General features: G+C 67.0%; 1 protein-coding gene across 5 annotated transcripts in view; it reads left to right on the top strand.

Annotated features, from left to right (window-relative positions):
- Positions 1-10,869, top strand: part of PACS2 (phosphofurin acidic cluster sorting protein 2) — a 62,916-nt gene that overhangs the window by 48,146 nt on the left and 3,901 nt on the right. For 2 of the 5 annotated variants that reach the window (XM_082450818.1, XM_082450817.1), the window contains exons 13-24: positions 6-138; positions 448-552; positions 890-996; positions 1,322-1,476; positions 1,924-2,034; positions 2,495-2,603; positions 3,384-3,416; positions 7,099-7,141; positions 8,510-8,552; positions 8,826-8,961; positions 9,744-9,970; positions 10,231-10,344. In XM_082450818.1, coding sequence (XP_082306944.1) covers positions 6-138; positions 448-552; positions 890-996; positions 1,322-1,476; positions 1,924-2,034; positions 2,495-2,603; positions 3,384-3,416; positions 7,099-7,141; positions 8,510-8,552; positions 8,826-8,961; positions 9,744-9,970; positions 10,231-10,344 — 1,316 coding nt within the window. Of the gene's footprint in view, positions 1-5; positions 139-447; positions 553-889; positions 997-1,321; positions 1,477-1,923; positions 2,035-2,494; positions 2,604-3,383; positions 3,417-7,098; positions 7,142-8,509; positions 8,553-8,825; positions 8,962-9,743; positions 9,971-10,230; positions 10,345-10,869 lie in introns of those variants that run through there. The other 3 variants (XM_082450820.1, XM_082450819.1, XM_082450821.1) reach the window with 2 other exon arrangements.

Below are 10,869 nucleotides of genomic sequence, written 5' to 3'. Positions count from 1 at the left end.
CGCAGGTCCGAGGGGAAGCAGGCCGGCCGCCGGGGCCGGAGCACGTCGCTGAAGGAGCGGCAGCCGGCGCGTCCGCAGAACGAGCGGGCCAACAGCCTGGACAACGAGCGCTGCCCGGACACTCGGAGCCCGCTGCAGGTGGGTGCGCCGCCCAGCGCGGGGACCCCGGCCCCCCCACCCCCGGCTGGCCCAGGGCGGGCCCAGCTCCGAGGCGAGGGCGCCTGTCCTGCACCTGGAGGGCTTGTCGGGACAGCCCCCTGCCGCTGCTCCTGCCGCCCCGCTGCCCGTGGGCTGCAGTGGCCCCGCAGCGCCTTCAGCCCGTGTGTCTGAGCGCAGAGGGGGCTGAGGGCTCCCAGGTGGCTGCTGGAGAGGGAGTGGGCTGAGCAGGTGAGGGGGCGGCGGGCGCAGCTCCCCTCACGCTGCGTTCTGCGGGCTCTGTGTCTTCAGATCCCCAGGAAGACTGTGTATGACCAGTTAAACCACATCCTCATCTCCGATGACCAGCTCCCCGAAAACATCATTCTTGTCAACACCTCGGACTGGCAGGGGCAGGTGGGGAGGGGCGGCGCAGCCTCCTCACAGAGGGGAGGGGGGAGGGGCGGCGCATCCTCCCGCAGAGGGGAGGGGGGAGGGGGAGGGGCGGTGCATCCTTCCGCAGAGGGGACGGGGAGGGGGAGGGGGTGGCGCATCCTCCCCGCAGGGGCGACGGGGGAGGGGCGGCGCAGCCCTTCTGCAGGGTGGAGCGTCCAGGGGCTGGGCGTCCTCCCCGCAGGATGGAGTGGCGGGGGTGTCTGGCCAGCCTTGCCTGTTCGAGGACCCTGACCGAGGCGCGCTCACAGGCCAGGCTGGTGGTGGGTGGCTCGGAGGCTCACCCTCCCCCGCCTCCCAGTTCCTCTCAGACGTCCTGCAGCGGCACACGCTCCCCGTGGTGTGCACGTGCTCTGCTGCCGACGTCCAGGCGGCCTTCAGCACCATCGTCTCTCGGATACAGAGATAGTGAGTCCCACACCCTCCGTGGCTGCCGCGGGGCACCGCCGCCCGGGAGTCCGTGGGGATCTCTGCACCCCAGCGTTTCGCGTGGCTCCGTCCTGCCGACCCGCAGTCTTGCCAGAGCGGGGTGGAGAGCAGCGGCCCAGGCGGGAGCTTCCTCAGCGCTGGGGGAACCCTGGGCGGGGTGGGGGCCTGGGTTCCGGTGGCTCCATCAGCGTGGGCCGCGGGAGAGGCCGGGTGGAGGGGAGCAGGGGCGCCCCGGGGCCTCCCTCGCGGCGCGGCCGGCTCCCTGAGGCGCCTGTTCCCTCTCGTCCTGCCTGCGGGGCCGCAGCTGCAACTGCAATTCCCAGCCCCCGACCCCCGTGAAGATCGCCGTGGCGGGGGCGCAGCATTACCTCAGCGCCATTCTGCGGCTCTTCGTGGAGCAGCTGTCCCACAAGACCCCCGACTGGCTGGGCTACATGCGCTTCCTCGTCATCCCGCTGGGTGAGGGGCGCTCTTGGTTCCGCAGGAGCCACGCGGGTGCCCGGCAGCGGTGTCCGCCCTCCGAGCTGCCGCAGGCCCCGCAGCTTGGGCGACTCGATGCCGGCTGGGATTTGTTGTCAAAATGCCAAGCAGGGGTTGGTTATTAACCTCTTAAAGTTATCAAAATCCTCTGCAAGTCAAAACCAAAATCCCATTTTTTGGCTTACACAATATGTTGCAAACAAATCTGTCTCCTGGAAAGGGCTGAGGTCTAGAGGAGACCCCTCCCCGCAGCGCGAGAGGCCGTCTGGTCTGCAGGACACACCTTGGTCCGGCCGAGTGATCTGTGTGCCAAGGAGGCCGAGAAGCCGCTTCCTTGGGGACCGGGGGCTGGGGGCCGAGGTCATCGGGGCGGCGCGGAACTGCGCGCGGGGTCCGCACGCCCTGACGCTCTCCCCTCGCTCGCAGGCTCCCACCCGGTGGCCAGATACCTGGGCTCCGTGGACTACAGGTACAACAACTTCTTCCAGGATCTGACCTGGAGAGACCTATTCAGCAAGCTGGAGGCCCAGAGCGCCGGTGAGGCCGCGCCCCTTGAGCCCCCGCCCTCGAGCCCACGCTGCCACGCCCCTCACGCGCGTCCCCACGTCGCCACGCCCCCCCAGCCCTGGCGCACACCCCACCAAGCCTCCGTGAGAACCTGAGTCACTCGCTGTCCCCTGAGACGCGACCTGTGTGCCTGCCTTTTTCTTAGGCCCCTGGGGGGGCCTGAGCGCCTGGGAGGGAGGTGGGGTCAGCGGGCAGGGCCAGTGGAGCCTCGGCCAGGATGCTTCCCTTTGCCCACCGTGAGCCGCAGAGGTCCTTGGCGACCGGGCCCCCGGGGAGGGCTCTTCAGGACTTGGACAGGCCTCGCTGCCCTCCCCAGGACCCCGTGAGGGTGGCGGCCAGAGGAGCCGCTCAGCCGCCCCCAGCATGGCCGCCTGGATTCGGGGTGCTGGCGTGCAGCACCCCACGAACCCCTTCTGGTCTCCTCGTGCAGTGCAGGACACGCCGGACATTGTGTCGAGGATCACGCAGTACATCTCGGGGGCCAACTGCGCCCACCAGCTGCCCATCGCGGAGGCCATGCTGACCTACAAGCAGAAGAGGTACCTCGTGGGGCCTGGGCGGGCGTGGGGCGGCGGCAGCGACCCGCCGTCCCTCTGCGGTCTCGGCGGGCAGCCCGCAGTTCTCGCTGTCCCAGCTCCTTGGGTTGCTCATTGGGCTCTGCGGGAGGGAAGCCGAGCTGGGATCAGGGGGAGCCTGTGAGCCATCCAAGCAGCCCCCAGTTCTCCTCGACCACCGCACCCTTTCCCGACGCGAATCGGAGTTAGAATGAGCTGGTCGCTTTTTCTTTCTCTTTGTATGTGTTTGAACTTCCGGTAATAAAAGTTACAGGAATAGTGGTCCTGGTGCTTGGCCCCCAGCAGCGACCTGCTTTCTCCAGCCTGGGCACACGCTCCTCCAACAGCGGGGCTTCCTGGCAGGGAGACCCGTTTCTCACCCCGCCCAGTGCAGGACGGTGGTCAGGGGCCGTGCCCAGGACGGGGTGGGGCTGGGCGCACAGGTTGGGGGATCGAGCGGCCCCTTAGCCAGCCCCCGGACAGAGGCGCCCCGGGTGGGGAAGGGCAGGAATAGGCAGACCACGGCCGGGCTGATGAAGTACAGCTCCCCCACTCCCGCTGGGGGACGGTGCACAGCTTCCAAGGCGGAGGTAGAATCGAGCCAAAGCCTCTGCAGGCGCCCAGTGCACAGCCTAGTGCAAGGTTCCCGGCTCTTCCTCTGCGAGGGGCACGGGGACCACTGTGCTGGTGCCGTGCCTGGGGTGCCTCGCCGCACCTGAGCACCTAATAACGTCATGTTTTTCTCTTTGGTGGCTTTCTGAAAAGGAGAAAGAACTTTCATTTTGACTTTACCCTCAGGTACCGCTGTCCCTGGGGCCGCGCCCCCTTCCACCCGCTGGCTGGTCTTTAGGGCTGTTTAGCAGTGTCAGCAGGTGGGGTGCGTCCTCAGGTTTCCATCCCCCATTGTCCGCTTCCCCGCCAGGAGTCAGGAGGGGAGGCCTCTGTCAGGTGGGCCCCGGTGCGCTGCCAGCTGCCCTAGCCAGGCCTGCACTCTCGGGCCCCCACCCAGCTGCAGCGACAAAAGCCTGCTGCCTGCAAGTCGCTGGGTGGGCTCTTTGTTTCAGTCCTGAGTTTGGGTTTAAGAAGTGGCCGATTGGACTTCTCCCTGAGTTGTTCCATCTCTGAAGCCTGGCGGCGCTACCTCTTAAATTAGCAGCAGGGGCTGGTTTCACCCCGAGAGCTGCCGGGTGCTGGCACCACTCCGACTGCGGGCTTTGCTCCCAGCACATGGTGCCAGCAGCTGCGGGAGGCTGGCGTTCCTGCTGACCCTCCACGTGGGGACGCTGAGGAGAGGGGATGGGGAGCTCGCTCCGGGTGACGGCAGTGCTCAGTGGCCAGCTCCAAGCCCCCGCCACCCCGCACCCAGGCGGCAGAGAGCAGCTCCGGGCCGAGTTTACCTGGATGGGACCGCTGCACACGGGCGAAGTGCTTTTCTCCCCTGAGGCGGCTCCACCCTCGGTTTGGCTGTCCGTTGGGAGCTGAGCTCCGGATGCTCCCAGAGTTGCCCTTTCACACAAGGCCCCTGCCTGCCTGGCGTCCTGCACTGGGTCCCTCAGGGCGCTTCTCTGCCGTGGGTCTCAGGTTATTTGCTCTCCTGGGAAAGCCCCCCAGGGAGGGTCCTTGGGTCCCAAGTGGCCTCTCTGCTGGGCCCTGGGGCAGACCAGGAGGAGGGGGTCTAAGCTCGTTCGACTGTCCTGCTAAACAAGCCTCAGGGGCTAGAGAAAGACCAGCCGTGGTGTGCCTTGCTGACCCCTCAGGCTGTCCTGTGCGCCTGCACCGGCTTCCCTCCCCTCCCCACCCCACCCCACCCACCCTTAGCTGAGGCGCCAGGAGTCCGTGGCGTGCTTCGCTGCCTGGGCCACAGTTTCTCGACTGTGCTGCGGTTGGCGCTCGTGAGCCTCGGGCCGGGGCTTAGGAGACCCCAAGCCTCCTCCATGCCTCATGCCCCCGCCTCTGCGTTACAGTGGTGACACCAGCACGGGGGGTCGGGTGGGGGCTCTAGATGCCCTGGGTTGAGCCCTGTGAAGGCAGCGTGCCATCCACGCTTGGAGCCCGGGGCTGGAAGGGTAGCAGGTCGGCCTTTGCCTGCTGTGACAGAGAACAGGCTGCTGTCCACCTGGAGGGGTCAGGAGACCCAGGAGAGGGTGGGCAGCGGGCATGGCCCTTCCGGTCCCTCTCCAGCCCAGGCCCCTTGAGGGCACCTGCAGGGCGGAGCCTATCTGCTCAGCGCCAGCTCCCAGCCTGGGGTCAGATCTGCCATTGGTCCCCCCGGGCAACCGCTAGGGGGCTGCCCAGCGCCTCCACGCCGGCCTCGTGTGGGCTGCGCCCCCTCAGCTTCCAAGCCCCCCCAAACCCGTGTCAAGTAGAGGCACGCTACACCTCCCCCCATGTGCGGGTCTCAGGAGCCACGCCCAGGGGTCCTGCCGCAGAGCCACGGCTCAAGCCCTAGGAGTTCTGTCCGCTGCCCCTGCCAAGAACACATGTGCCCCTCCGCATCCAGGGTCCAGGTTGAGGGGTCTCAGTGGAAGCTGGTGTCACCCCCGTCTCGCCGGGCGCGTGCCGCGTGCTGGATGTGGTCTGCATGGCCCAGGGGCACGGCTTGGCTTTGGTGTTTGTGGCGTGCAGTCTCCCGAGTCCCATCTCTTGAGGCCCCCACTTGCCTGTCTTTCTGCGTGCCAATCCTGGGGCTGAGGGGCGGGGGGGGGGGCAGTGGCTCGCTGAGGGTGGGAGCCCTGAGGGCCCGAGACTCCCGTGCGCTGGGCCAGGAACCCCACCCGGCTTCCTGCTTCTTGCCACCCTGCATGCAGAAGGAGGTCTGGGCGCAGGATTTGGGTTGTTTCATTGCTTGAAATGAAAAAAGAGAAGTTTTTTCTTCCAACTGTACTCTCCTTGCAACGGGGAGAGAGACTGGTCATCTGGTTATTTTTAATTGGATGGACTGAACCTGTAGGGTCTTTCACCCAAAGATGTTTGCTGTCTTTTTTGCGAAGGTGGGGTGGGTGGTGCTGGGGCAGAGGTCGTGGATGCCCGCTTCCTGGGGGCGCCCGGGGGGGGGGGGCGGCTCCTGCTGGTGGGTGCCGTGGCGCTGGGTGTGGGGCGGCACCTCCTGCCAGGACCAGCCTGACAGCGCTTTGTGCTGGCCCCTGGGCCACGGTCACTTGGCCAGCTGGTGGCCACACTTCACGGGGAGCGCCAGCCAGGTGCAGGCCTCCGCCCCCCGCAGGGGCAGGGAGGGGAGGGCCTCTTGAAGGCTCTGGCGACGTGGGGCTCCTGGTCCCGGGAATTGGTGCCCAGGGAGGCCCCCCAACAGCTTGCTTGGAGCAGAGGCTTCTCCCTGAGTGACACCCCTGGGCCACTGCCTTGCGTGGCACGCACGTGTGGACTTACCCGCAGAGGAGTCGATCTTTGACGACAGGCTCTGGTATAGGGAGATGAGACAAGTGGAACTGGGAGGTCAGCTTAGAGAGCAGGCCCGCGGCTGGGTGGACGCCGCCAGCCGAGGAAGCGGGGAGGGGGCGCCTATCTTCCCTGAAGCTGGGGGAGGGACAGAAGGCCCAGGACCGGCCCCGCCCTGGGGACCTACACGGAGGGGGCCAAGAAAGAGGCGCTCTCCTAGCCGCTGGTGGAGCCTCAGTCCTGCGGGAGAGCCCCTCGGAGCACAGGCCAGGCTAAGGCAGACACCAGGCGGGGGCAGCCCGCTGCCAGCTGAGCCACAGCAGCGGCCCTGGCTGGGGAAGAGGGGGAGGAAGAGACAGGGGTTTGCACCCCCTTGGCTCCTGCCAACGCCCACACCCAGGGCCCTTGGACACTGGATGCCTTTGCCACCGATGGGCCGTGACCAGCGGTTCCGGCGAGGCTGAGGTTCTGCCAGAAGTCCTGCACAGCCCGTGGGCACAGTACAGCAGCACAGCCCACAGAGCCTTGGTCTCGCCCTCGGGCTACCCTTGGGGCATCGTTCTGTTAGAACGTGACATGTGCGCCCCATCACCGAGGCCAAAGTCCTGGAAATAGGCCCGCCCCACAGTGGGCACCAACTTTACCCAGACCATGTGGGAGAAAACCTCCCTAGCCTGGCTTGGGACAGTCACCCCCAGTCACTGGTGGAGGCCCAGACTGTTCCTGGGGCATCCTGGGGGCACAGAAAGCCGGCCTGTCTTGGGGCTCAGTGAGTGGGGCCGGCAGGAAGACCTTTGGGCTGGGCTGGGCTGGCTGCCCTGAGCCCCAGGCCCCCAGGATAGAGTGGCAGATTCCTGGGCGAGGCTGCACTCTCCACCCTTCCCCTCTGGGCTGTCCCATGGGCCTCTGGACCTCTGTGCAGAGATGCGTTTGCCCTTCCTCTATGTCAGAAGGGTTTGCGGGTCCGAGGTCCAGGCCAGGCGTCCTGCGGGAGGGTGGGAGCGAGGCAGTGGGTGGGGCAGGGCCACTCCGAAAGGGCCTGTCCCTCGGGGAGAGCGCTAACTGTCTGTTTCCCTCGTCTTAGCCCCGACGAAGAGTCCTCTCAGAAGTTCATTCCCTTCGTAGGGGTGAGTACTGCTCGGGCAGGCAGCGCCTTGCCAAAGCTTTCCTGCCGCTTGGCTGGCTCCACCTGCTGATGGGAGGCCGTTTATCTGCCAAGAGGTCTTTTATAATCAGTCTGTTCATGCATTAACTTGATATGTTCCAGAACCTTCCTCACCAGTTTGAGCTGAGGACTTGCCTTATACATTTCTCCCACCCTAAAGCTCTCTGTTTTTTCTTGTTGAGTGGGGGGGTGAGCGCAGGCGTATCGCTGCCCCGGCTCTGCTGCGGCCTGACATGTGGAAGCAGGCAGCCCACCTGGGGGTGAGGGTCCAGTTCTCAGCACCGTCCTGGGTGTCCGGGGCCAGTGTGAGGCTCGGCTCTTCAGGGGGTACCGAGGGTCGGCGGGCCTCAGGACAGGCCCCGCCTGGGGTCCTTTGGGAGCCGCAGGGCAGGCTTGCTCATCTGGGATCATCCCTGTAAGCTGGGAGGTTTTGCTTTTTCCCACTGCCAAGGAGTAAGGGCTACTCCTCGCCAGCCAGGCCGCACGTCCACAGCCTGTGGTCCCGCCGTGGTCTCCAGCCCAGCGTCTGCTGTGAGAGCCGTACGGCCGCCTGGCAGGCAGCAGGGCCTCTAGGCCGTGGCTCAGTCTGCTCAGGCGTCAGGTGGCTGCTGGCTGTACTTGGAGGGTGCTGGTCCGGAGCAGCCTGTCCTGAGGAAGCTGCTGCAGTGACAGGAGGGCCTGTCCCGCTGGCTGCACTTGAGATGCCACCGTGTGACCGAGGCAGGAGCCGTTGTCGTGATTTCTTTCACGTGACACAGCTCCCGCCCTGGTCGGGGTGGGGCCGGGCCCCCCCGGCAGCCCACGCGGGTTTGGTGCAGGCCCCAGGGCTGCCTTTGTGCCCCGCTGGGCAGGGCTGCCTCGCTCCAGCACCTGACCCGCTGACGTCTGCGCCCGCCAGTCTCACGGGCACGCAGTTTGCTGAGTCCAGGGAGTGGGACCTGAGAGGTTCGCCCGTGGAGGGAGGGCGCCAGTCCTGCCGGAGGCCACATGTGTCCCGAATGCTGGCCACAGGTCAGGGCCAGGCCAGGGGCCGGCTGGCAGCCCTCGTCCCGGGAGTGCAGGATGGCCACAGAGCTTGCTTTAATTCAAGGGCATCTCCCAAACACGCCCCCGGCACAGGGCGGTCCCTCAGCAGGTCCCACCCAGGCGGTGGCTCCCTGGAGCTTAGCTCTGCCCCACAGACCGAGGGGCTGGGACCTGGCTCGGGCCCAGGAGCTCCTGGGGGATGGGGGACATGGAGGACGGGTGGTAGGAAAACAGGTCCCTGCCCGGGTGTGGAGTCCCAGCACCACCCCCGCGCCACTGCCAGCAGCGTCCTGTTGCCTTCTAGGTGGTGAAGGTTGGAATAGTGGAGCCGTCTTCGGCCACGTCAGGTAACTCCATCATCCCTGCATGGGGGCCTGGGACGCAGGAGGGCCGGGGCAGCCTCAGCACCAACACGCACCTTGCTGCCGGGCTTCTGTTCCCCGTGGATGGGCCACCCCTGACCCTGAGCGGGGGGGTTGGGGGGTCTCCCGCTTCCCACACACACCCCCACCCAGCCCACAGCTGCCTGGCCTCCCTGCCATGTCTGGGTCCAGAGGGCCTGGGCCTGCTTGGGGCAGAGCAGCGGGGAGCTCAGCGCTGCCCCCCGACTCCTTCCCAAGGTGACTCAGATGACGCGGCCCCCTCGGGCTCCAGCGCACTCTCGTCCACCCCGCCGTCCACATCTCCCGCGGCCAAGGAGGCCTCACCCACCCCGCCCTCCTCCCCGTCGGTGAGCGGGGGCCTGTCCTCCCCCAGGTAAATGCAGCCATGTGGGCGGACGCTGCCCACCAGCTCACGCCGTCCGTCCCCCCAGCGCAGCAGGGGCTGTGCTGAGAACACTGGCGGTTCCTCGTGGTCCCTGGCCGGACCCGGGGGTGCCAGGAAGCAGAGGGTCAGGGCGGAAGGTGGGCTCAGCGGCCCCGCAGGGGCCGTGGTGGTGTCCACCCAGGCTCATCAGACAAGTGAGTTGGGGCGCTGGACCGCTCAGTCCTGGCCTGGTGTCTCCCCACCTCGCCCCACCGCCTGCATTCCTAGGGACGGGAGCTACAGAGTATAAATACGGGGTGCTCTGCGCACAGAGGGGATTTTGGAAACTCAGATGTGAGTAGAAGGCGTGGCGACAGTGGGTGGGGGGTCCGCAGCCCCTCTCGGCTGCCCTCGGGGCTCTCGTGAGCAGAACTCACCCAGGCAGGACTGCCCCAGGGTCGGGGAGGACTTGGGCCTTGAGGCCGCACCTCCAAGGGGGCGGTTGGCCTGGGCCCTCCAGACAAAGCGGCAGCGTGGGCGGGCGGCAGGTCTGGACACTCCTGGGTGACCCCAGCATCGTGACTACGCTGGAGCCACGGGCGCAGACGGGGCTGCCCCAGGAGACCGGGACGGCCCGCCAGCGGGCTCTGGGCCCCGAGCTCCCCTCCGTCCTCAGCCACTGCCGGCGGCCCCCTGACGCCCCGGCGGGCGCCTCCTCGCCTGTGCCAGCCGCGGGGGTGCTGCCGTCACCCGCTGAGGACGGAGGGGTGAGCCTCCCTCGTCTTTCACAGCCAGGGCGTCGGCGCCGAGCTGATGGGGCTGCAGGTGGATTACTGGACGGCAGCCCAGCCCGCAGACAGGAAGAGAGATGCGGAGAGGAAGGACCCGCCCACCACCAAAAACACACTCAAGTGCACCTTCCGGTCTCTCCAGGTCAGCAGGCTGCCCAGCAGCGGCGAGGCTGCGGCCACGCCCACCATGTCCATGACCGTGGTCACCAAGGAGAAGAACAAGAAGGGTGAGGTGGGGAGGCGGGCTGGCTGTCGGGACAATCGAAGGGGCCGCCGGGCAGGCCCCGAGGGCACCACAGGCCTGGGGGCCGCTTCTGACCAGAGCCCCGGGCAAAGGCCTCCCGGTGGGCGGGCGGTGGCAGGCAGGGTCCGTGCGGAAGGGGGTCCAGATGAGCAGGGTCCAAGGGCCGAGGTGCGCCCACAGCCCCTGCTAGCCCCCCACCCCTGAGGGACAGCAGGAGGACAGCACAGTCCCTTTTCCTCCTAGTGATGTTCTTGCCCAAGAAAACCAAGGACAAGGATGTAGAGTCCAAAAGCCAGTGCATTGAGGGTATCAGCCGGCTCATCTGCACCGCCAAGCACCAGCAGAACATGCTGCGGGGTGAGTGCTGCCTCCCTCCCTGCCTCCCTCCCTCCCTCCCTCCCTCTCCCTCCTCTCCCTCCCTCCCTCTCTCTCCTCTCCCTCCCTCCCTCTCCCTCCTCTCCCTCCCTCCCTCTCCCTCCTCTCCCTCCCTCCCTCTCCCTCCTCTCCCTCCCCTCTCCCTCCTCTCCCTCCCTCCCTCTCCCTCCTCTCCCTCCTCTCCCTCCCTCCCTCTCCCTCCTCTCCCTCCCTCCCTCTCCCTCCTCTCCCTCCCTCCCTCTCCCTCCTCTCCCTCCCTCCCTCTCCCTCCTCTCCCTCCTCTCCCTCCCTCCCTCTCCCTCCTCTCCCTCCCTCTCCCTCTCCATCCCTCCCCTCCCTCTCCCTCCCTGCCCCTCCTCTCTCTCTCTCTCTCTCTCTCTCTCTCTCTCTCTCTCCCTCCCTCCCTCCCTCCCTCCCTCCCTCCCTCTCTCTCCCTCTCTCCCTCCCTCCCTCCCTCCCTCTTTCTCTCTCCCTCTCTCTCTCTCTCTCTCTCTCTCTCTCTCTCTC

This window comes from Balaenoptera physalus (assembly GCF_965194825.1).
Source record: "Balaenoptera physalus genome assembly, chromosome: 2".
Lineage (NCBI taxonomy): Eukaryota > Metazoa > Chordata > Mammalia > Artiodactyla > Balaenopteridae > Balaenoptera > Balaenoptera physalus.
This window is presented reverse-complemented; position numbering and strand designations above follow the sequence as displayed.